Raw genomic sequence first — 27,026 nt, forward strand, 5'->3', positions numbered from 1 at the left:
TTTTTTTTTTTCTGGTAGAATCGTTGGCCCTTGGGCCTAATTTTTTATGGGGGCACCGAGACTGGAGGGCACGACGGTTGGGTTGGCTGGGTGGGTGGGGGATACTCCACCGGAAGATGGTTAGGGCGGTAGGCGTAGGCGGTTTTGGCCGTAAGAGTTGTTAGGTTTGTCCGGGGGACTGCCCCCCCCCCCCCCCCCCCGGAGCCTTCCCCGGTTTCGGCCACACCGAAGTCCCCAATACGATGGGTGCCCCTAAGGATGGGGGCACCGAGACTGGAGGGCACGACGGGGGGGTGCTGGGTGGGTGTGGAATACTCCACCGGAAGATGGTTAGGGCGGTAGGCGTAGGCGGTTTTGGCCGTAAGGGGTGTTAGGTTTGTCCGGGGGACTGCCCCCCCCCCCCCCCCCCGGAGCTTTCCCCGGTTTCGGCCACACCAAAGTCCCCAATACGATGGGTGCCCTTAAGTAAAACATATTCCCCTATTAAAAAAAACCTCCAGTGGCTGAAGCCTAACCTCCTAGTCACCTGCCACCCCTATTTTGAGGGCTAATTAATATATTTAAAAAACATTTTAAAATATATTTATATTTAGGACTGCCCGATCTAAATTTGCGTTACAAATTGTTAGTTGTTTGCTGTATATTAAATATTGTTTGGGAAAATAACGCACAAAATTATTTATTGTAAAGTCCTTTTTCCCTGTTTGTTTAAATATCAAAATTGCCCCAGTAATTGTTCTGTCCCAGGTTGTACTACTGGCATCCGGTGGCCGAACCTGGGATAGACATGCTCGAAACCTTCGTGGTATAGGAGCATGTAAATATTTTATTGATTGATTGATTGACTGTTGTTAGTTTGTGTACTGTCCGTAGTTAGTTTCTCTTTCAGTTAATCTACCTCAGCCGCTGATAATTTGCAATTGTTATTTTTATTTATTTATTTATTCATCATCATTATCATCATCATCATTATTTATTTATTTATTATAATTAATTTTTTGTTAGTACTGTTGGGACAATATGACGATAGTCATATATCTATGGAAAACGTACACAAAAGGGTCCACTAAATTCATATACTCCCCTACCCCATCCCGTTAAGAAAATGCACTGTTCATACAGTACTTAGTACGTATTCCTCCTGTTCCAGAATGGATCAATCAAATACATGTACTTATTTACCGCCTATATACATTTTTGCTGTGAATATAGCCAGCCCTCGTTAGTGGAGGCTATAGACACGGCCTTTGTATATATAGTCACATCGTATATAAACACCGTCTAGTTCAGATTATTCTTTAAAAAAGTAACAATTCCTATCCCAAGTCAGCTGTTATGGCATATTTTGTATAATAATGAATTACAAGATGGAAAATGACGTTGTTTGTGATCCAGATGTTTTAGAGTTTTTCGCGTACGACTAACGATAAATTTACCTGTAGATGCAAAGGCCTAACTAGTCGGGATTGTCGACGTTTAACATGCTTCTGTTACTAAAATAAATTAATGTATAGGCTTAATATCATTCAGTACATGTTTTTATTAATTTTTAATAACTTATTTTCATTGGGGGTTTTTCTTCTATTTACTCTACGTCGCAGAGGACGGCCAAGCGTTCTCGTTACACGAGCTTGGTAAATCGTTTTGGCACTGCGGTTATTTAGGGAATGCCCGTCACGTGACTCAAAATAATACGTCACACCTCTGCTCTCCAAATAGCCGTTATTTTTTCCTCTCAGAATTCCCATAATTCAATTATTTTTATAAAATATCAATAATAAGTGTGATATGGTGGTTATGTAGATGGTTCAATAAAGTACTTTTAGGTGCAAATCAAATGTATATATTGTGATATAATATTCTGTTGGGTCAGTAATTAGGTCAACCATCTGTGACAGAGCGCGTTTAAAGTGAAAAATACTTTAGGACTGGAATGAAACGAACAGATTAGCAGACATTTTGTTATTCATGGAAACACCTCATGAACATTCTGAGAGTACTTCTAGAGCCTTTCGTGGGCCCCACCCCCGGCCTTGGTCCACTTCTCCCAATCTGTGTGGTCAAATAAAATAACCCAAAAAACTAACGCTCATATAACCGTCCTGAGTTTGCTGCAATTTTTAAGATGTTATCGACTAATAATACATGTACTTTTTTTTGTATTCACTCGCGAGTTGTTTTCTGCATAATGATTAGTGGCTACATATAAACTTGTTTCAGTGACTAATATTTGTAACAGGTTACATTTCCCCCCCCCCTAAAATATTGTTTTTTCCTACGTACGAATTATGGAAACTGTCATCCAGTTTACGGGGACTTCTTAGAAACTCGCAAGGCGACAATGAATATACGGACACTGATAGCCTAAACAAGGGCGGACATCCCACGGGGGGGGGGGGGGGGGGGAGTAGAGATATTTTATTGCTAAACCGCTTACAGTCGGTCAATTCGAAATCCGTCCCTTTAAGCTAAAGTCATAACAGGGTCAAAATATATTAGGGACTATTTGTAACGGTTTATGGCCGTCGGGGGCGATCCCTCCCATGAAAGTAACCCACAGGGTACAATTCGTCTAAAAGAGCGGAACCCCCATGAAAGTCCACCCCCATTTCAAAGGCAGGAAAAGATGACACCGATTTCGCTCACAGATGAGGATCTATCTCGAGAAAACTACATGTGGGATCAGTGGCAAAGCCAGGATTTTATATTGGGTGGGGGACAACCCACTCTATGTATCTTATGTATTCTTTTATAAAATGGTATACTGTTTTAAAATTAAAAAAAGGTTTGGTTGGGAGCCCCCTCCCCACAACGCCACTGTGGGACTAAGACATTTGGATGTCCGTCTAGCTCTTGAACAGCAGATAACTAGAGATAGTGTGGGACAGAAAGACGGCTTGTTTGTTGTTTAACGACACCACTAGAGAACTGATTAATTAATTAATCAGCTTTTGGGTGTCATACATTTGGTGTAATTCTGACTAGTAGTCATCAGAGGAAAGCCGCTACTTTCCTAATGCAGAAAGAGATCTTTTATATGCACTTTCCCACAGACAGGAACGCACATACCACGGCCTTTGACCAGTTGTGGTGCAATGGTTGGAACGAGAAAAAACGGCAATCAGTTGAAGAATGGAATCAACCGAAGGTGATTAGATCCTGTGGCGCCAAGCACCTCAGGCGAGCGCTTAACCGATTGAGCCGAGACCCCCCCCCCCCCCCAGAAAGATGTAGACGTAGGCCGAATATATAGTCCAATCCGGATGGACGGATAGGGAATAAACAGAGGCTAGCAAACGGTTTGCTGTTCATGAATACAATCTTCATAAACTCTTTGTAAGTGTTACCTATAAAATAGAAACACTAGAGTGAGACCGTTTAGTTATTTTAAGTCAGGAAACTCCAATTTGATCTCACTATAGAGCGCTAGAGAGTGATGCCATTTAGTTATTTTGGAAGTCACTGTGCGATTTGTGTTCACTGATGTGCGGTGTCGTTTTCTGCTTTGAAAAAACTACTTTGTTATTGTTCTTTGTTATGATAGGTTTGGGTGTTGTATTTTTGTTGTTGTTTTTAAATTTGTTTTATCCTGGTCCCATAAAATTTAATATACAGTTGCATGTCTAAACTAAAATATTTTATCTAAAGCCAACACAGTTTCACCTGTGATGAATATGTTATATTTGATGTATTTCAAAGGTAACCAACTTAGTATATATATATACATATACATATACATACACATACACATACACATACACATACACATACACATACACATACACATACACATACACATACACATACACATACACATACACACATACATATATATATATATACTCTTCAAAAAAGGTAGGGGAACCTGAAATATTAATGTTAATATCAACTATTAGACCGAACATACGTATTGATCACAGACATCCTAGTAAAGAACGTTCAGGTCTGTTTATCAACACACCAAAACACAATCTATAGTTTGCACGTTCATCACGCAGTTGCCCCGTGGCGTATGCAACGCGATGAGCGTCTATGGGCTATTGGCATGCTGCAAACGGGCAGAAGGCAGCGTGAAGTGGCCAACAGACTTCTTTCTCATTCCACTGCACATGTGCCCGTTGCGGAGTTACTCGAGGACGCAAACCGCTTGATCTCGCGAGATCTTGCCAAAATAGACCTATCTGCAAATTGGGGGGCAAAAGCAATGGGAGGCCACAACCATTGTTCAATTATTAACTGTTCCAATCGCATATGTCCGGGAAATTCGTTATCCTTCCATCGATATCCAGCCAATGGATATCGGAAACGTTTGTGGGTAATCATTTCACATAGAAAACGATTTTAAGGTTACTGCAAGTACGAGGGTTTGTTCGGCACATTTTGTAGGAGGGAAGCCAGTGAACGCATAAGGGACCAAAATCTTACCGGTTCTGAACAGGACGTTCCTACACAGGGCGGTCTAGTATACTTAGATATGGTGGAAAACACATTAACAGTAAAGAAAATAAATATATATTTTGGCGGTCTAGTATTCTCTACTTAGTTATGGTAGTAAACAGTAAATAAAATAAAATAAATATAAAGGACGGCTAACATAGATTCTTACTTAGATATGGTAGTAAACAGAAATAAAATAAAATAAATATATATTTTGTATGTATATTTCGGACAATACTCAATAGAATATATATATATATATATATATATATATATATATATATATATAAACTTTTAATGTATATATATTACTATGAACTTTTAATGTTATTATTACACAGTATGTTTCAAATTTAATTGTAAGTATTTTCTGTTATTTCTTTTACGTTCATCTAGGTATGATCAAACAAATCATCCGCAAACTTATGTAAGAACGGCTTCGCCGATTCACACAGTTTACAGATGATTTATTTTGTTTATACCCCGATGAACGTAAAAGAAATAACAGACACTCCTTAAATAATAATAATCATAATAATGATATATAAATATATAGAGAGTGATGACGGCTCTGTACGGGACGTTCCTACACAGGTCCGTCTAGTATTTTGTATACTTAGATATGGTGGAAAACACATTAACAGTAAAGAAAATAAATATATTTTGTATAATACTCGATGCGTTCGTGTTGACACTGTATAAAAACGTGTGTATGGGTAAACAGAACGGCACCTACCTTCAACCCCCCCCCCCCCCCAATCCCCCCTTTTTAAATTCCCACTTTATGGATATACATGTAATAGCATATAATCTCTTCTTCTGTTTTTTTTACTTTTCCCAATTAGATAGACACTAAGAAAAATGCAACAAAACACATTCTGATATATATATATATATAGTCAAATCTGTCCTAGCGGCCACGTGTACTCAGCGATCACCTGCCTTTAGCAGCCACTTTTTTCCTCCCAAACGATTTATAATGTAAATGCACCTGTAATAAGCGGTCACCTGTCTAACGCGGCCAGCGGCCACCTAAATCGGATCCCAAATCGCTAAAATACCTGCATTAAGCGGCCACAGTAAAGTTTTACTCTTATATAAAAGGGATATTTTAACAACAGCGATAACCGGTTCACAGCCAGGTCCCCAAATTCCAGGGCCTTTCTACAAGGAAATTCCAGTTAAAGCTGGGGGACTCCGACAATCCCAACCTCAAATTAACAGGGAACCCCCAGCCCCCGCCACAACAACTGGAAACACCCCACCCCCTCTCAGCACCAAGTGGATTATCAAACTAAATCCCCTCCCAGCAGAAGCGACCACATTAAACACGCTCAGAAGGGATAACCCACACTTGAACCTGAGGGAGGCGACCACTTGGTATGGGTATGTCTTAATAGCTGCTTCAATCAGCAATACTGACCAGCGCATATGCGTTCAAGGGCGCCATTACCAGCTCACGCCCTATGAACGTAAGCCCAGTAAATGTTTCCACTGTCAGCAGTGGGGACATAGTGCGGCTAAGTGCCGCCATCACAGAGAACTTCCCACCTGTCACAGGTGTGGACAGAAACATGAAAGATCATCACGCAACTCGCCCTGTACCAGACCTGTGCAATGCCCTAACTGCCTTAGCCGGCACATGGCCCACGACACCAGATGCCACCACTACCAGAAGGCGATTCGCAAATTAAACAGAACTAGCGAACAAACAAATAAACCAGGCAACCAAAAAACTTTTAGCGTTATGTCGGTTCCTACAGTTAATCAAAACTGCTCCTATGCAGAAAAACTAAAAACCAACTCACCGTCAGAAGTTGGTGAACTCAAATCCATCATTCAAACTCTAGTACAGGAGATATCAACATTTAAAGCTAGCCTAATTACCCCAAAACATTAACCTAATTAAATCTAAAAATAACTAAAAACGTAAAAAAAACATCGGGCCAGCGTCATGGGAGACAAGTCTCCATACGCCCCCGCTAATAATTCAAACATAGGAAATAAGGGCCTTAGCGTTCTCCAATGGAACGCTAAAGGCCTCCATTCAATGGGACATGGTGACGAACTCATTCAACTCATTAGCACTAGCAACATCAAACCAGATATAATTTGCCTGCAAGAAACTTGGCTAGGAATCGGCACTAAAGATAAAAAAAAAAAAAACTTTAAAATTCCAGGATATACAAGTTATTATAAAAATAGAGAAAATAGTACCAGAGGTGGAATAGCCACTCTAATTAAAAATACCATACCGCATATCGAAATTAAATATGATTCTATTAATAAAAACTTAGAAGTCCTAGAACTTACTATTCAAAACGATAAAATGCATATTGATATCATCAATGTTTATAGCCCACCGGGAACAGCCCATAATCAACTAACGTTAAGAGATTACAATAAACTCATAAACTCAAACAATAACTTAATTCTTGTAGGAGATTTTAATTGCCATAGCACACTGTGGGGAGGTCTGCACTCCGACGCACAGGGAGACATACTAGAGGAATTCATCAATACACACAACCTAATATGTCTCAACGATGGCAGTACTACTTTTATACATGACTATCTGGACACATCCGCCATCGACCTAACTATCACCTCTAACAATATAGGTGCAAACGCCCAATGGGAGGTGTTAGAAGCTCTCAATAGCGACCACCTCCCCATTCTAACCAGCTATAAATGTAATACTACTTATACAGAAGAAGAAAAATTTATACCTAAATTTAAATTTAATAAAGCTAACTGGGCTGGCTTTACAAGCGACTGTAGCAAAATTAAGTTACAAAATAGCCTAAACATTGACGACGCCACTAATAAACTTACTAATAAAATAATAGAAATAGCTGAAAAGAATATTCCTAAAACTAAACCCTTCAATAAAAATAGACCAGTTAACTGGTGGACGGACAAAATTAAACCCAAATGTGGCTTTAGGAACAGGATGCGTAAACTTTATAAAAAAAAAACAGGGAAACAAGACTATCACACTAAATATAAAATAGCCAAAAACGAAGTACTTAAGCTTATCATCAATGCTAAACAAGCCAGCTGGCATAAATTTTGCGGTGAAATTAACAATAGAACATCTATTAGAGAAATGTGGAAAAAAATTAAGGCTATTCAAGGACAATGCGCTAATTCCACAGTCCTTCAAAAACATAAAACAGCAACTACTAGTAAACAAAAGGCTGACCTTCTCAGTAAAACTTTCAGTAAAAACAGTAGCAACGAAAATGTTCCTAAACAATTTTTTGAGAAACTTAAGAAAGATAACTCTCTACCAACTAATGATACTAAAACAGCAAATCACCCAAATACTGATAATTTAAAATTTAATAAACCGATAACAATGTTAGAATTAAAAACAGCTCTTAAAGCTAAAAAAAAGTACTGCCACTGGGCCTGATCAAATAAGTTACACATTACTCAAGCACATGCCGGATGTAGCCCTAAAGGTAGTGTTATCGCTCTTTAACCGAATCTGGAGGGAGGGTCAAATGCCCACTGCGTGGAAACCTGCAGAATGCTTTAGTCTCCCTAAAGCGGGAAAAGACCATTCCCAAATTCAGGGAGTTATAGACCGATAACACTCACGTCCCACATGTGCAAAACCTTAGAAACTATTATCAATAAACGACTCAACAATTACCTACTCGAAAATAACTAATAACTAATGTACAGAGCGGATTTAGAACTAAACATTCAACAATAGATCAAATAATTAGATTACAAAATAGTATTAATGATGCATTTCGAAAATCGAAAAAGGTTTTAACAATATTCATAGATATTGAAAAAGCTTTTGATATGGTATGGCGTCAAGGTCTACTAAATAAACTACAGAGTAACGGTATTAAAGGTAATATGTTTAATTTTATCAACAATTTCATCCATAATAGATCAATCTCAGTCAGAGTGAACGGTCACTATTCAGATAGAACCGAAATAATTAATGGCATACCACAAGGTTCGGTCCTCTCACCAACCTTATTCAACATTTTTATTAATGACATAACTAAAGCACTTAATGCTAAAGGAAAAACAAAAACGACCATGCCATTAAACACAGAACTATTTGCCGATGATTGCGCCATCTAGCGCACAGGCAACACAATCACTAATTTATTTCACCTAATGCAAGCTGATATGAATAGACTTAACAAATGGGCCCTGGACAGGGGCATTAAACTATCAGAAACTAAAACTGTCTATATGCTTTTTAATAAAGTCAATAAATCACATAATCACCAACTTAAATCAGGTGATAAAATAATTCCAAGAGTCAAAACATTTAAATTTCTAGGTGTAACTTTTGACTCAAAACTAACCTTTAGTGACCATATCAATGACATAGTCAGGAACTCAAAAAATACTCTAAACTTGTTAAGAGCCATCTCAGGTACCAGTTGGGGAGTGTAAACAGAGGCAATGCTTATGGTTTACAAAGCATGCATACTCTCCAGAATCGATTATGGAGCCCAGTTGCGCCGCCCCCAAACTGTTACATAAATTAGATGTTATTCAAAACCAAGCTCTTAGAATCATAGCTAAAGTTCCATCAAATACCAGCGGACAGAGCTTAGAAGTTGAGTTTAACATTATGCCACTGAAATATCGTCGCAATCTTCAACATCTTAATTATCATCTAAAAATCCACTCTCTTAAACTAGATCACCCAGTTCAGGAACTCACTCCTATCATAGCTAAACCAGGACTAGTATTCAAAACCAATCAAAATCTTAATGATTCTTTCGCCACTAAAGCTAGTAAAATAGATACGTCTACGTAAATACGTAAGTGTAATCGTAGAAATATTTTATTAGTCGGAAACATCTTACAATGCAGCAAACTCGGTAATGTCCCTTTAACTCGTGACACCCGTGACTCCCTGGATGGAACATCCACCCTACGCACTCGAACAGACCACGTATTCCAACCTAGGGAGAGAACGGTGAAACGACAAAAGTAAAAGCATATACCTAGCCAAATTAGCTGGCACAAATTCAGCAATAAATTAACAATTACTCAAAACCACCCGCCTGTACATCTCTCGGACGGAAGAGCGACCTTAAGCACTCGACCAAACAAGAACTCCAACCCGGGGATCAACGGCGGGATGGTAGCGAATGATTTAATAACCACTAGATATGCCAATGCCACCCAGACCTAACCACGATAACCATATTATTATACTGTAAATATGTCATGGGCGTACATAGGGTTCGATGGGTTCAACCGAACACCCCCCCCCCCCCCCCCGAAATCGCTTTTTTTAATAATTTAATATATCTGACATTGATATCTGACATTATTATATTTACTCAACACAGAAATATATGCCCAATATCTCTGCAATCCCCTTTTCAAAATCCTATGTACGCCCATGTATGTTCATGTTCTGAAGCTCGTGATTGACAACTGGCATACACCACCCGCTAACGACACATTAGTTGTTGTTGTTGTTGTTTTGGGTGGGGGTTTTTTTTTTTTTTTTTTTTTTTGGGGGGGGGGGGGGGGGGTTGGTTTCTTTCTCACTAAGACAGGATCGAAGTCGCAGTAACCCAATTGGTTAATTAACCAGCCAATCAACATCGTTAAATAATCAACCAAGATAGGACACCACTAAGTATCGCCTATTTTTTGCAGCACTCTCATTGGTCCAATCCAGCCAATCACGGATCAAGATCCCCACTACACCTAACTGTAAATAAACTGCACGAATTTGTCTTTGCACCCGCACCATGTTTTTTTTTTAAATTTTATTACTGATGCATTCCATCCTAGATAACTAAGGTAAGTCAACTAGGGTTCCAGAAGCAAAGACATGCAGGAAAACCGATACCCAACTATCCAGATAGCCTGAAGACAAAGAAAGTAAGCCTACTAAAACACACACACACACACACACACACACACAGAGTAAAACCTCTCAAAACCGTACTCTCTGTAAACCAGACGTTTTTCACGGTCGCTTTTTAAATATCAGTATAAAAAAAAGAACCTCTCTAAATCGGATAACCCTTAATACCAGACATTGTACTTGGTCCTGAGGGTGTCCGGTTTAGGGGGTTTCACTATATACAAGAAGGTTAACTTGATGACAATGTATCATCCTTGGACCTTGCATACCTTGTATTTCTCGTTCCAGCCAGTGCTCCACAACTGGTGTAACAAAGGCCGTGGTTTGAACTGTCCTGTCTGTGGGATGGTGTATATAAAAGATCCCTTGCTGCTAATCGAAAAGAGTAGCCCATGAAGTTGCGACAGTGGGTTTCCTCTCTCATATCTGTGTGGTTCTTAACCATATGTCTTCCGCCATATAACCGTAAATAAAATGTGTTTAGTGTGTCGTTAAATAAAACATTTCCTTCCTTCTTTCATTAGAGTCGAGATTGATGACATTCTTTGTGAAAATGTGTTTAGGCCCCATGCATATAAAATGTTTTAGAGTCTAGACTTAAGACTAATAGAGTCGAAGATTTTAATGTCATGGCAACGCGATACAAATTGTATGCTTGTGACGTCATTAGATATTTGAGTCTAGAGTCTACTTTTATATAAGCACCAGGGCCCCGTTTTACGAAGTGATATTAGCGCTAAGATCACCTTAAGTGCACAGCTACCTTATGCACTTAAGATGATCTTAGCACTAAGATCGTGTCGTAAAACGGGGCACAGGGCAGGATTTGGATTAAGACCAAATGTCTTTGTCATTACGTCCCTTCTCCGACGTAATTGAGTCCGGGCACTATGACGAGGACGACCAGGGTGAAGGTAATTGTGATTATGAGGAAGATCCAGAACATGAGTCTGTCGACGACGAGCGCCACCTGCTTCCACTCGTCATGCATCTCGCTCTCCTCGTCCTCCTCGTCCGTCTTCTCAACTATCATCTTCAGGTATCTCAGTAGCTCTTCCACCCCACGACTCGTCCTCTCGTACAAGCTGACGTAACTGTCTGGAGATGAACCGCGATTCGACATACTCCGCCTCACCGGCCGGTAATCAACATTCAAGTTGAAGTCGTCTGCTCGGTTCTCGTGCACGTGGTTGTTTCGCGAGACTTGCCGACCTTCTTTGGCGAGGCACGGGCGAGCCTCTTCTTGGTCGTTGTATTTCACCGGGGTGACACTGGTGCTGTACCCTTGATTTTTCTTCCTCTTACTGATGAAGCATTTGCACTGGACGAACTTGGATACGTATCCGAGAATGACAACTTTTACCCAGTGTGGAACAGGCGTCTGGCTGGGAGGGCAGTGGTGCAGCTTCATAACTAGAACAGACACGATGACCGATATGGAGGCCACTGCCATGGATAGTGTCAAGTAGATTTCTGAAAACAACCAATTAAAACAGTTTTTAAAGTTGTAATAACACAGAAATGCTTATGACACTGCAATGGTAGTAACGAAGCCCATATGGTCTCTTGACATTGACATATTCGTGCGCTACGGCAATGACTTTGACCTACTGCGGTTGCATTAACTTCTACTGCTCCAGCTCCTATCAACATAGACTGGCCTCGGTGGTATAAAAGATATATGTTTTGTGGTTTAAGCATCATTCTATCACCAAAGCTTGCTAGATGCAAGTAAACTTATTTTAGTCTAGGCACAAAACTGGAAAAGAGCTCTAGAAAATGGTCGTTATGGCATTTTGGGGTAGACTATGGTATACAGTTGTTTTTATATGATTTGGACCTGTTGATTCCAAAAATGCTGTATACCAAACTGAATTTTGTGTTGTTAACTGCCTAAAGCCCCAAAACAAGATGGCCGCCATATTTTAATTGAGATATTATAATCATCTCAGAGCTGTTTTTGACATTTGAAATACCCAATAGTTCACTGAAAGCAAATTCAAGTATGTAGGATATAACCGTAAATATTTACAGGAAAGGTGAAGGTCATATTTTCAAGAACACTTCAATACAAGAAGAATCATATTATTTTTCTCAACTAAGGTGTAATAGCTAATAGCCCAACTCTGTTATAGGGTTTTTCTTACACAAACAATATATTTAAACATGTAATTAAATATTCCAACTTGTCTTTACAATAGAGTATTTATGTTTGGTATTGATGCACCTAATAGCATTGTGTGTGTGTGGGGGGGGGGGGGGGGGGGGGAGTAGATGACCACATTTGAAATTCTAAAAAAATCCTTAGATTTCTAACACTGGTCCAGCAGAATTTTTGTTGATATAACTCTGGCATACACCAAGACTTAGCAATGCACTATCTCTGTTTGGTCAGACATGCTGAAGATTCTAACTTTATGCTATAGTGGGAATATCTGCATATGGTGAAAGTGCTGTTGATGTTTATCTGTGCTCAACGAGATGGCATTTGGGAGCTACACCTCTTTGCATTCCAATGTATGCTTATTTTTCACATATATGATCATACAAATTATGCAAAATGGGGTATTATATACCTTGCTGAGATGAATCAATTGCCCAGTGATGTTCTTGAGCAGTTCAGAGAGGGAAACTCTGTAGTGAAGGTGGGGAATTCCAGATTCAACCAAGTGGATCCTGATCAGTCTCAGGAATGGCTGAATGGAAGAGGTAAGAGAGGAGGTGGAATAGTTGGAATAACAAAGACCGTATCTGCTTTAATTAGAAGGGCTTTATCATTTAACCTACGAGCACAGATTGCAGCAGTCACTAGGCAGCTCTATGATCTTGCACTCGATGATTCATTAGTCCACAAAGAAGCTACCAAGAGCCGAAGACAGAGTTAGATTGTGAAGATGAAGAAAGAGTTATACAGGTTCTAAACACTATTGGTGTGTTCCAAGAAGTTGAACATGATGATACAACACTGTGCAACATTGCAACGAAGGATCAGGCAACAAAAGAGATTACAGAGGCGTTGCTTCATGCAAGAGACAGAGGGCAGAAGCAAGTTGGAGAATTTGTGAGGGACAGACTGATTCTTACTGGTGAAGGACAGTTTAGAAAACAGTTCAGAGATCCTTTGCAAAAGAATAAGTCACTGGCATTTTCCAACATTAAACACTATTGGTGACTAATGACAAGGCGAAGACATTAAAAGCAGACAGGTCTATCCTGCAAAGACTACTCATTGCTTCTGAAGCTGGTCGAAATGTTGACTTGAAAAACATACTAAAGCACGAACTTCTGCCAGTACCTCTGTCACTTGCACAGATGGATGTTAGTCTTCGCACAGGACACAAATCAGTGCTTATGGAAGAACTAACAAAGAACATATCTTGTCTAGCGACCATAGAAGTCCCTAATACTGCAACACTTATAATTGATGGCCAGGCATTGGTTGTTGCTTTAGGGAAGCCGCAAAATGCATTAACATTTGGTGATTTTGCAGATATTTTTGTACAGGCAGTCTACCAATCTGTGCAAAGTACAGTCGGATTGATATCCTTTTTGACAGATACGAACATCATTCTATCAAGTCAGGAGAAAGAGAGGAACTGCTATTCGGACAAAGATTGAGTGAAGACAAATACCCTTACCACATGACTGGCCTGGGTTTCTATCCCACCAAGACAACAAAATTGATTTTTTATCAGATGAACTGATCAGTACATCCCCATCAGACAAGAGTATTGTAGTTGCTGGAGGATTCACATATGGAACAGATGTCAGCAGCAACACTCCAGACAGCAACATCACACAGTTACAAGGTTACCATGAGGAAGCCTATACTCGAATTGTGCTTCACTGTGTGAATGAAGTTCTGACACCAATGTGGTTTCTGAAAGAGACACTGATGTTTTCCTGCGGCTCATTGCACATTATGCAAGAATGAAGTGCACCAATTTGTGGTTAAAGGGAGGGACACACAACACAAAAATTCATTTCAGTAAGAGAGGTTATCGATACACATGGTTTAGACCTCCCAACAGCTCAACTTCTTCTTCCTTTGCATGCGCTAACAGGTTGTAATACAACCTCATACCTGTCTGGTCACACCAAGAAAACAACTCTTGATATCTTCTACAAGTACAAAGAACTGCTTGATGGCCTTGGTAAAGAGCCTCTAACATAATATACAATGCATAATGCTGAGTCATTAATTTGTAAGATCTATAAAGTTCCCAATGCAGCAACTAAACAAGGCCAGATATATACTGTTAAAAAATGCACAGCATCCAGAAATGCTCCCTCCAACAAGTGATGCTGCAAGATACCACATACAAAGAGCTCATTATCAAACCAGCATGTGGCTTCAGGCCAGTACATTACTTCTAAATATTCCACCTGCCACAACTATGGGGTGGGAACTGAAAGATGACCAACTCCAACCAGTTTTAGTATCCCTACCATCTGTACCAGCATCCTGTTTGCAACTAATTGCATGTGGCTGTCCGTCCATGTGTTCCTCTCAGAAATATAAATGCAGAAAGGCAAAACTGTCATGCACTGCTGCTTGCAAATTTGCAGGTGACTGCATGAACGTTGACGTAGTTAACCAATAATAGATTTAATGTCTGTGTGACCCAACTTAAGAAGTCTATAACAGTGTGAGTTTGAATGCAATATTTGAAGTTTATGTTTATATTACAATAACATGTTTCAAATGTTAGTTATTGATCTGTTATACTTTGGTGCTTAATTTCATCAATTATCCAAAACACAACATGTAAAAACTACAATGAAGGCCGATTATGTTTATAGAGAGAAACAATACAATGTCTTGTTGTGTTGAGAAACCACTTTGCAAACTGACCTTGACCTTTTCTGTAAATTACCAAAACCTTGATACTACATACTTCAATGTTTTTATTGAATTGCTGGATGCTTCGTATGTCAGAAAAATGTCTTAGATCATTGTTATATCTCAATTAGTTGAGCAGTAATGAAATCGTATGTAAAGATTGGCGGCCATCTTGTTTTAGGGCTTTAGGGGGTTAAAAACACAAAATTGAGCTTGGTATACAGCATATTTGGAATCAGCAAGTCCTAGTCATATAAAAATGGCTGTATACCATATTCTACCCCAAAATGCCGTAACAAGTCTCAAATCTCCAAAATGTGCCTAGACTATTTCAGGAGTACATTGTTTTCACAAGATTTCAGGAAAAACGTTTGACTGGTTTGTTTTTAATATGCAGTTAGTTTTCTTTTAATGTAAATCAATGTATATATTTACCATACATATAATTATATAGTTTGGTGCCTTCTAAACATTACAGTATATACCATTACATGATGTCCACATCAACAGTTTATCACATTTATTAATGCTACCCTGGAATTTCCATGTATATTATTTTAATGTAACACAAACAAAACTACATGTAGTTTAGCATTAATATTGTAAATTTGCGCCCGCTTACATTATCATCACCACAGAAAGGAAATCACATCCCAGAACCTTTGATCCAACCAGTCGTAGGGTTGAGATGAGGAAATACTACACTGGATCTTCCAGGGGGAAGGTACATTAGGCAAGAGGGTATGTAATTTGCGGTGTGATATTGATTACAAAATACGACTGGTATATCAAAGGCCGTGGAATGTGCTATCCTGTCTGTGGCATGGTGCATATAAAAGATCCCTTGCTACTAATGGAAAAATGTAGCGGGCTTCCTCTCTAAGACTATATTTGAAAATTACCAAATGTTTGACATCTATAGCCGATGATTAATAAATCAATATGCTCTAGTGGTGTCGTTAAACAAAAGAAACTTTACAAACGTTTTACCACAGAGAAGAGTACATACCACAGCTTTTGATATACCAGTCGTGGGACATTGGTTGGATTGAAATAAAACTCCTAAGTCTACAGAGGGTGATAGATCCCATGACCCACTGAGCCTCAGGCGATTCCTCTAAACTGAAGACACAACTCACCAATTTGTTTTTGTTAAGAGAGCACCAGGGGAACTCTTGCCTCTGTGAGAAGACTTACCTATCAAGGGGACGTAATCAGAGGTTGGAGGCATACTGTCGGCTATCAGCAACATGAACATGGAATAGGACAGGAGGACCGTTATACTGAGAGTTATCTTCTCCCCGGCGTCTGGCGGCAGACAGAACGTGAGCACGCTCAGGATGTTCAGCCAGAAACATGGCAACAGAATGTTGAGCACGTAGTACAGGATACGGCGGTAAATCACGAGGTATACCGTGACGTCAGGGTACACGGCGTCGCTGATTGGATAGACGACTTCGTGCCGGATCACGTCGTACTTCGTGAGACGCCACTCACCATTGGCCACATAACTGTGGACAGCCACCAATGAAGATCTATTGATGAGGTCTACCTGTGGAATACGAAGCCATGGAGTGTTTATTAGTTCGAGCGCTTGGGAATAAATTGTCTGGTTTCTATTTTATACTATCCTATCACTTTTATTTAACATACTTAGGTGTAAAAACCTGTGTAGCGACTAACAGCGAGCGCTCGATCTCCTGAACATGCCTCCGTTCTATTAGGAATCTCAATTGCTATGGCAGAGAAAGCATTTTTTGTAAGTACACTGTCATGAACGCACTCATCAACTGACAGTGGTCAAGAGAGATGCCAGTGAAGTGGCCTTATGACCATTTTCCACGTGCCCAGTAATTAATGTGGCACAGGCGTGGTTACCAAAATGCGCACCCGTAATCTTGAAACACTGCGATTGATAATCCTAGAACCGCACCCTCGCCAAAAATCGTGCATATGGAAAAACAATCATGCATGAAATAGCCTTGAAAACTTGCCATGCAAATAGATCTAACAAAAGTGTGAATACTGAATAACTCTGGCCGACCCAACAGACTTCCACCTCCCATACATGAAATGCAAATAGCATATACTTACTTGAGCTTTGTCATACGCCCATGATCCAAATTTTAAGTGGCATTTCTGAACGTCAAAGGGAAAGTAGGTTATGTCCATTTTGCAGGAACTGCGTAGACGCGCTGGAGGAGACCACGTGACCTTCCCGTCGCTATGGACCATGGCGTTGCAAGGCATAAAACCGGAAGTATAATCGTCTGCACTGGAAGGAATACAATGTATCAGCCATGATCAGCCAGGATTTTATATTGGGGGGGGGGGGGGGGGGGGGGGGGGGGCAACCCGCACTATATATGTATGATTTTATAAATTAAAAAGAAAAAAGGTTTGATTGCTTCCCGTGCCCCAACCCCCACCCCAACTCGCTACGCAACTGGACATAATAGATGAAATTAAACTAAGTGATAAACTTCTTTGATTGCCATTTATATTAATTCTTACTTCTTTTCCTTTTCTTTTATTACGATTTTTGAGCGATTAAAAACTTATTATAAATTTACATATAATAGATAACTGCATTGACAGATAGACTGACGAATAAACGGATATGAATGTAGATAGATGGATCGATACATAGACATAGATAGGTTGGTTAGTTGGTTTGATGGATGGTTGAATGGTTGGATGATTTATTTATTGATTATTTATTTAATTATTTGTTTGTATTATTATCTAATGGTTATTCGTGACTAGTGACTTTATTTTTGTCATTTCTTGTTCCAGCCAATGCTTCACAACTGGTGTAACAAAGGCCGTGGTATGTACTACCCTGTCTGTCGGATGGTGCATATAAAAGATCCCTTGCTGCTAATCGAAAAGAGTAGCCCATGAAGTGGCGACAGCGAGTTTCCTCTCTCAATATCTGTGTGATCCTAAACCATATGTCTGACGCCATATAACCGTAAATAAAATGTGCTGAGTACGTCGTTAAATAAAACATTTCCTTCTTTATTTCTGTCATTACTGTCAGAAAGTGGTATTATTATTATTATTATTATTATTATTATATTACTATTGATACTAATATTGCCATCATCATCATCAGCAGCAGCAGCAGCAGTATCGACAACATCATTGTCGACACCATCTAATCACCAATAGTATGTATTATATAATGCATTACTTGTTATACAACACAATGTCTGGAAGCCATAGTTTCTTTGACGGAAGACGGAAGACCACAAGTCCACCATAATCTTCAGGGTCCCACCGAATCAGCTCATCTCTCCATTCCTAGTAAATAAAAGAAAAAAAGAAATGTTTCATTTAACGACGCACTCAGCACACTTTTTATTTACGGTTATATGGCGTCAGACATATGGTTAAGAACCACACAAATATTGAGAGAGGAAACCCGCTGTCGCTACTTCATGGGCTACTTTATTCGATTAGCAGCAAGGAATCTTTTATATGCAGCATCCCACAAATAGGGTAGTACATACCACGGCCTTTGATATACCAGTCGTGGTGCACTGGGGACCGGCCTCGGTGGCGTCGTGGTTAGGCCATCGGTCAACAGGCTGGTAGGTACTGGGTTCGGATCCCAGTCGAGGCATGGGGTTTTTAATCTAGATACCGACTCCAAACCCTGAGTGAGTGCTCCGCAAGGCTCATTGGGTAGGTGTAAACCACTTGCACTAACCAGTGATCCATAACTGGTTCAACAAAGGCCATGGTTTGTGATATCCTGCCTGTGGGAAGCGCAAATAAAAGAGCCCTTGCTGCTAATCGGAAAGAGTAGCCCACGTAGTGGCGACAGCGGGTTTTCTCTCAAAATATGTGTGGTCCTTAACCATATGTCTGACGTCATATACCCGTAAATAAAATGTGTTGAGTGCGTCGTTAAATAAAACATTTCTTTCTTTGGTGCACTGGGTGGAACCCTAGTAAATAAATACGTACGTAAACAAGTAATCATATAAATATAAATAACACAATAAAATAAATACATTAATAAGTAACAAATACATAAAGAGACAGACAGATAGACAGACAGACAGACAAATCATTCAATCAATAATTAAAAAAATCAACGAAACATTAATTTAATTTTAAAATTTGTAATTATTTAATTAACTGAATTAACTATTCATTTTATATGTAATTATGAGTAATTATTTATTAATAAATGTGTTTATTTAATAAACTACATGTCTGTAAGCAAAACTGAAACCTATGTCCGTCGTAACTAAATTAAAGTCATCATCCCCAAACTCGACCGCATCTAGTGGAGGAGTTGGGAAAACTAAAAGCAGCTAGAAAATATAAAAAGGTGTCTAGTTGGAGAAAACTCTATATTGTTTCCTGGATTTTCTTCTCTTTTTTTTTCTTTTTTGGCTTTGTTTGTTTGAATGTTATAGTTATAATTACTATATCTTTTCTTTTCTTTTCTTTTCTTTGGTTTTTTTCTTCTTCTTCTGTGTTCTTTATTTTGTTGGGTTGTTGTTGTTTTTTACCGCTCCGCTAGTTATTTTATGCTAGACACTGCACTGCATTAAAAAAAAAAAAAAAATCAGAAGTCACACTTACCAATTCCAACCAGGCATTTAACGTCAAAATTTGGTTCTTTTCATCCTGGAATTAAACAGATAGAAGGAGACAAGACAAATTTAAATAGCATCACTGAGTGACAATACAAATATACAACGTTATTTAAACTGATATTACAAAAATACAGAAAGACAAAATAAAATTGCACAGAACCCTGGTACAAATGTATAGCGTTATTTAAACTGACAGTTGGAATTAGCAGCGCTCGAACAAAGACTGTTTTGCAATTCGTGTTATACAATTTAAGTGCACCTGCAGTAGTGGCTTCTTAATTTGTACCGATTCCTTTCTAAAATTAGTTTATACTGTAAAACAAAAAATCTACAAGAGTTTTAGAAAAGTTGTTTGGTGCATAAGATGCCAATTTGACGAGTTTTATTATGCTTCAAACCATTATAACTGCATATACATATTATGGTTTATATCAGCAATATAAGGAGATTTAATCCATTTTGGAATAACTACTATGCATTTAAATTAACTTTACATAGTATATCAAACAGTATATCAAAGAAGTAATTTATGTACTTATATCTAAAGAAAATCCAAATTTTGGAGTTTTGAAAAAGCACTCTTCAATTTGTAGAACAAAAAAGAAGTCATAACTTAATTAAAGTTAAAGTTTGTTTTGTTTAACGACATCACTAGGGCACATTGATTTATTAATCTTCTGCTATTGGGTGTCAAACATTTGGTAATTTTGGCATACAGTCTTAGAGAGGAAACCTGCTACATTTTTTCCATTAGTAGCAAGGGATATTTTATATGCACCATCCCACAGACAGAATAACACATACCACGGCATTTGATATGTCAGTCGTGGTGCACTGGCTGGAAAGAGAAATTGTTCAGTGGGCCCACCAGTGGGAATCGATCCCAGACCGACCGCGCATCAAGCAAGCGCTTTACCACTGGACTACGTCCCGCCCCTAACCGAATTAGACATTGTATTTGTTTCTGTAAATGGTGTACATCATGATTAGTCGTGAAAGGGGCATTATTTTAGTACCAAGTGTCGTATTTCGCTATATTTACATTTAGATTAATACATAACTAAAAAAAATCGTTACATGATTAAATCAATAATATCAAAATTGTAATGTGCTGCTACTCGACGCCATCAAGAATTCTATCTATTTTCCCTCATTAAAATTACGCCAGTCTGCTGGTTTGACAATTTATATATATAATTGCTTTAAAATAATAGGAACCAGAAGCAAAATATCTAAATATATTACTGTGCATTGCGTTGTTACGTGTTTATATGTTCATCTAATTGTATTTTGTCCCATGGGGTGCATCTTTACATGCCAAGGTACAATTCTGTATAACTGTCTACATTTCATATTACAGCCCCTGCGCGTGCTGTAACCTCATCGTGGTGCAGGGGTGTAACATTCTCTTTGAGAATGGCCAATACAGCACAAATTGAAGTTTAGAGTAAAATTCGGTGTCCGTAAAATTCTGTGATATTTGTATTTGTATTTTTGCACAGTTCTTTACACTGTTTTTGTTTAAACCTTGAATTTTTATATTGATGTTGATCATCACTTTATTTATTTGCATTACCATAGTTTGACACCCAATAGCCGATGTATTTTTCGTGCTGGGGTGTCGTTAAACATTCATTCATTCATTCATTCATTCATATTACAGGTTCGGATCCCAGTCGAGGCATGGGATTTTTAATCCAGATACCAACTCCAAACCCTGAGTGAGTGCTCCGCAAGGCTCAATGGGTAGGTGTAAACCACTTGCACCGACCAGTGATCCATAACTGGTTCAACAAAGGCCATGGTTTGTGCTATCCTGCCTGTGGGAAGCACAAATAAAAGATCCCTTGCTGCCAATCGGAAGAGTAGCCCATGTAGTGGCGACAGCGGGTTTCCTCTCAAAATCTGTGTGGTCCTTAACCATATGTCTGATGCCATATAACCGTAAATAAAATGTGTTGAGTGCGTCGTTAAATAAAACACTTCTTTCTTTCTTTCTTTCATATTACAGGTAGACATGTGAAAAACATGTATGCGGTAGCTGTAACACCACCTTTCATAAACTTGCCCTTCATTTACTTTTCTAGAGAGTGGGGGCGTGAATGGATTTGTGAACCCAGTCTTTGATTGGGTCGATTGATTGAAAACATTTTATTGTACAAAGAACAAAAGAATCGGGCACAAGTTTGACAACTTACGAGGCCCTCTTCTATGTACATACAATATACATGGCGACTATATTACATAACTGTATATTGGATTGTTTCTCATCCCAACCAGTGCCCCACGACTGGTATATATGAAAGGTCGTGATATGTGTTGTCCTGTCTGTAGGAACGTGCATGTAAACGTCCATGTAATAAAGAAAGAAATATTTTATTTAACGACGCACTCAACACATTTTATTTACGGTTATATGGCGTCAGACATATGGTTAAGGACCACACAGATATTGAGAGGGGAAACCCGCTGTCGCCACATCATGGACTACTCTTTTCGATTAGCAGCAAGGGATCTTTTATATGCACCATCCCACAGACAGGGTAGTACATACCACGGCCTTTGATATACCTTTCGTGGTGCACTGGCTGGAACGAGAAATAGCTCAATGGGCCCACCGACGGGGATCGATCCCACACCAATCGCGCATCGAGCCTTTTCTAATAAAGTATAAGGTTTCCTCTAGGATTATGTCAGAATTATCAAATGTTTGACATCCAGTAACCGATGATTAATACAACAATGTGCTCTAGTGATGTCGTTAAACAAAAGAAACAAACTTAATTATTTGAGTGCATGTTCAGGCGCATGCGCAATAAATTGTGCAGGGGGTCTAGACAGTGGCGAGCGAAATTTTAGGAGGTCGAGTAATGCAACCCCCTGGAAAGACATTAAGAATTTTTTTTGCTTGGAGAAGACTGGAATTTCGACACCCACAGCACTTAATTGCCACACACCTACACCCACCCCGTACAAAAGCCCTGATGTTCTAGGGGAAGGCATGTAGTTCACGTTGTAATATTAACGTTTCAAAACAAAAATGTATAATACATTGTACATACTTTTGGCAGGAATTATTCTGTATTCTAATAAATATGTTTACAGTACACGTGTGTGTGTGTGTGTGTGTGTGTATATATATATATATATACTACTCAAAAGAATTTAAGGGTCAGACGATATTTTCGACATTATTTTCTGAATGTCAATTATATTAGCTAGACCATAATGTCACGCATGGTATTGTTCCATTTTGACGAAAGTGGGTCTAAGCAACCCATAAATGAATTAAAATCCACTGTCATTGACACTGCCGACTAGTTCTAATGGCGAAAACATGTTTACATTTGCACGTAAATTAGGGCGAAAGCGAAAGGTCTGCTAAGTGCCCATAACTTGCTTTTTCACAAAGCGCTTCATTTGCACGCTTTGCATGTGTATTCCATGTTCCCAATGCTGAATTTCCGTATAATTGGAGCTTGCGTTCGTGTACGGTGCACACTCCAAATTCGACAATGGTACGACGTCAACTGACTATCGAAGATCCAGGAAGGGCTATTGCTTGGCTTCAGGATGGCAATACGCAAAGAAATGTTGCTCTGAGACTTGGTGTCAGTCAGAGTGTCGTTGGCCGACTGTGGCAACGGTACCAAGCAACGAATTCTGTTCGAAATCGTCCACGTTCGGGAAGACCCCGAAGCACTACAAATAGAGAGGACCGCTACATCACCAATATGGCTCTACGTCAACGCACAACCACTGCACGCCGATTACGTGACAATCTGCGGACTGCGACTGGAACTCGAGTGTGATCAAACCATACGCAATCGTCTGAGAGCCAATAATCTACGCTGCCGTCGCCAGGCTGTTCGACCACCACTCCTACCACGTCACAGAACGGCCAGACGTCACTGGTGCACGCTTCATCTGCGGTGGCAACGTGTTCAGTGGGGTCGAGTGATGTTCACTGATGAGTCCAGGTTTAGTCTCCAGTTCAACGACGGTCGGCTTCGTGTCTACAGACGTCCTGGGGAGCGCTTCGCTGACGTTAACGTTAGACAACGTCACCGTTTCGGTGGTGGCAGCGTCATGGTGTGGGGAGGCATCTCTATCCACCACAGGATCCCCCTCTATGTGGCGGATGGCAATCTGAATGGAATTCGCTATCTGAATGAGATTATCCGGCCGTTGGTTCTCCCAGGCCTTCAGCAGATTGGTGGCGGGGCAGTTCTGCAGGATGACAATGCCAGACCCCACCGCGCCAGGGTGGTAACGGACTTTCTCAGACAACAAGGTATCGCCAGGATGGATTGGCCAGCATATTCGCCTGACTTGGCCCCAATAGACCACGCCTGGGACGAATTAGGCAGGAGAGTTCGGGATAACCATGCCCCTCCGGCCAACCTTCGATCTGGGTCAACTTCTTATGGCAAAGTGGCAGGCCATTCCCCAAGAGTTCTTCAGACGTCTGATCAACAGCATGAGGCAACGATGTGTCGAGTGTATTCGCGCCAGGGGTGGATTCACACACTATTAAACGAATGTTCTAATGTGTAAAATCCATGTTTGACAACCTTCAAATTTGACAGCATGTCATGTGACTTTCTTGTATACAGTGACGTTTATTTGTGTTTTTTTGTAAATATCGAACAATAAATTAAATTTTTGGTGTAGTTTACATCATCAATCTAATACACTTTGAAACTTATTTGGTTATAAATTTTTGACCCTTAAATTCATATATATATATACTCTTCAAAAGAAGAAACGCAAAACCACATTGTCGTAACATTTGGAGAATTGATTTAATTATTGAATGGTGAGTCCGATAATTACCAAATGTTGCAGGATTGTTCACAATTCACTCTAGTCCATTGTGAGTAAGTGATAGGACACACCACCAAGGTCAAGGTCATCTGGAGTCAATACCGGGTGTGGCCTCCGCGTGTGTTGACAACTGCCTGGCACCGCCTGCCCATTGAAGCAATCTGAGTACGGATGACGTCCCGGGGGATGGTGGCCCACTCGGCCTGCAAGGCTGCTGCCAGCTCGGGCAGGGTCTGGGGCTGTGGTTGTCGCTGTCGGAGGCGTCGGTCCAACTCGTCCCATAGATGCTCAATTGGGTTCAAATCCGGTGATATCGATGGCCAAGGAAGGACATTAATGTTGTTCTGTAGAAAAGCCGTTGTGAGACGTGCTGTGTGAGGCCTGGCGTTGTCATGTTGGAACACTGCGTTGGCGTTGGCCATAACTGGAACGATGTGTGGCCGGAGGATCTGGTCAATGTAGCCCTGTGCATTCAGGTTGCCCTGCACGTGGACCAGGTCAGTTCTGCCAGTGTGTGAGATGGCTGCCCACACCATGACACTACCCCCGCCGAATCTGTCCACTTTCTGCACGCAGTTTGCCGCATAACGTTCACCACGACGCCTATACACGCGACATCTTCCATCATGACGTCGGAGCAGAAATCGGGACTCGTCACTGAACCACACCTGTCTCCATCGCAGTTGAGGCCATTGTCGATGAATCTGGCACCACTGCAGTCGGAGTCGACGGTGTTGTGGTGTTAAGATGACACCTCGAACTGGACGTCTGGCACGAATTCCTACCTCACGTAGGCGGTTCCGTACGGTCTGGTCGGATATCCTGCGCAAACCTGGTATTGCTGCGGCTGTGGAGGTGGCAGTAGTCAATCGTTCCCGAAGGTGGCGTACCCGGATGTAGCGGTCCTGCCCGGGGGTAGTGACCCGTGGTCGACCGGATCTAGGGAGGTCACGTGTTGATCCATGTTGCTGGTAACGGTCCCACAGTCTGGAGATGGTGCTTGGGGACACATGGAATGCCCTGGCAACGGCCGTTCTGGATTCGCCTGCGTCTAGTCGGCCGATGGCATTGTTTCTCTGCGGTTCACTGAGACGTGGCATGTCCTGGATTGTCAACTGTCGGCCAGATACAGAGGCCAGGCAAGCGAACACCCTGCACTTTTATACTGTCGGTGTTCATGTTGCACGTGCAGACAACGCACGTGCAGTGGTGACATGGTTTGCACGTGGCTGCGTTTTTGCGAATATTCACATTTTGGAACTTTATTGTACAGTAGCTGCGTTTTATCGAATGTAACCGTGGGAATGTGTTTGGGACATGCAATGACCTTATATTCACAAAGCATGAACCGGTAGGAAACATAAAATCGGAGTTATAACCCATTTGTACCCTTTTGCGTTTCTTTTTTTGAAGAGTATATATATATATATATATATATATATATATATATATATATATATATATATATAATCCATACACAATTTGATTACATAATACACTTCACTTGTTAATGGTGTTGATGTAAGTATAGTCATGTTTATATCGAACCAAGGAACAAGTACGTTGTCCCAAAGCATGCAATAGAACACTGCTGGAGGAAAGGATCGAAGTCGACATTGGATAGTGCGTGATAACTCAAAAGGTTTTTAGTCCGATGTTGAAATGTCGATCTGACAGATTCGGTGCTTCGGAAACCACCTGCGCAGCTGTCTTGATTGTCTCGTTAATAGCAAAATTACTTTAAAACTGTCTACTGTCTGATTATAACGACAAGAAAAAAGTTAAAAGTTTGTTTTGTTTAACACCACTAGTTTGTTCTTAGTTTGTTTTTGTTTACCGGCACCACTAGAGCACATTGATTAGTTAATCATCGGCTATTGGATGTCAAACATTTGGTAATTCTGACACGGGGTCATCAGAGGAAACCCACTACATTTATCCTAATGCAGGAAGCGATCTTTAATATGCACTTTCCCACATACAGGAAAAAACATACCACGGCCTTTGACCAGTTGTGGTGCACTGGTTGGATCGAGGAAACCCCCAATCAGTTGAATGAATCCTCCGAGGTGGTTCGATCCTTCTACCACTGAACTACATCCCGCGCCCCGCCAGTTGATTTAGTCATACACTCGGGGGGGGGGGGGGGGCACTGTCCAGTAGTACAGCGCATGCTTGATGCGCGGTCGGTTTGGGATCGATCCCCGTCGGTGGACCCATCGGGCTATTTCTCGTTACATCTAGTGTACCACGACTGGTATATCCTATCCTGTCTGCAGGATGGTGCATATAAAATATCCTTTGCTACTAATGGAAAAATGTAGCGGGTCTATGTCAAACATGTCAAAATTATCAAATGTCTGACATCCAATAGCGGATGATTAATAAATCAATGTGCTCTCGTGGTATCATTAAACAACACAAACTTAAA

At 40.3% G+C, this 27,026-nt stretch overlaps 2 protein-coding genes across 3 annotated transcripts in view; one reads left to right on the plus strand and one right to left on the minus strand.

The window, feature by feature from the left end:
- The window catches only part of LOC121382807 (probable ATP-dependent RNA helicase DDX49), a 61,661-nt gene extending 43,653 nt beyond the window's left edge, over nt 1-18,008 (plus strand). The window contains exon 13 of the mRNA XM_041512437.1: nt 17,949-18,008. The gene's annotated coding sequence lies outside the window, so the exon portion shown is untranslated. The remainder of the gene's footprint in view (nt 1-17,948) is intronic.
- Nucleotides 10,917-18,478, minus strand: LOC121382818 (neuronal acetylcholine receptor subunit alpha-3-like). 2 transcript variants are annotated; one of them, XM_041512445.1, is made up of 4 exons: nt 18,349-18,478; nt 17,247-17,427; nt 16,350-16,704; nt 10,917-11,782 (listed from the first exon to the last, which is right to left on the minus strand). In XM_041512445.1, exons 2-4 carry the CDS (start codon nt 17,400-17,402, stop codon nt 11,163-11,165), a joined length of 1,131 nt encoding a protein of 376 aa, XP_041368379.1. In that variant the 5' UTR covers nt 17,403-17,427; nt 18,349-18,478; the 3' UTR covers nt 10,917-11,162. The 2 variants fall into 2 exon arrangements, with proteins under 2 accessions (XP_041368379.1, XP_041368387.1); XM_041512453.1 differs by lacking the exon at nt 18,349-18,478 and having other exon boundaries at nt 17,247-17,446.
- Between the last annotated feature and the right edge of the window lie 8,548 nt (nt 18,479-27,026).

Source organism: Gigantopelta aegis, chromosome 2, assembly GCF_016097555.1.
Source record: "Gigantopelta aegis isolate Gae_Host chromosome 2, Gae_host_genome, whole genome shotgun sequence".
Lineage (NCBI taxonomy): Eukaryota > Metazoa > Mollusca > Gastropoda > Neomphalida > Peltospiridae > Gigantopelta > Gigantopelta aegis.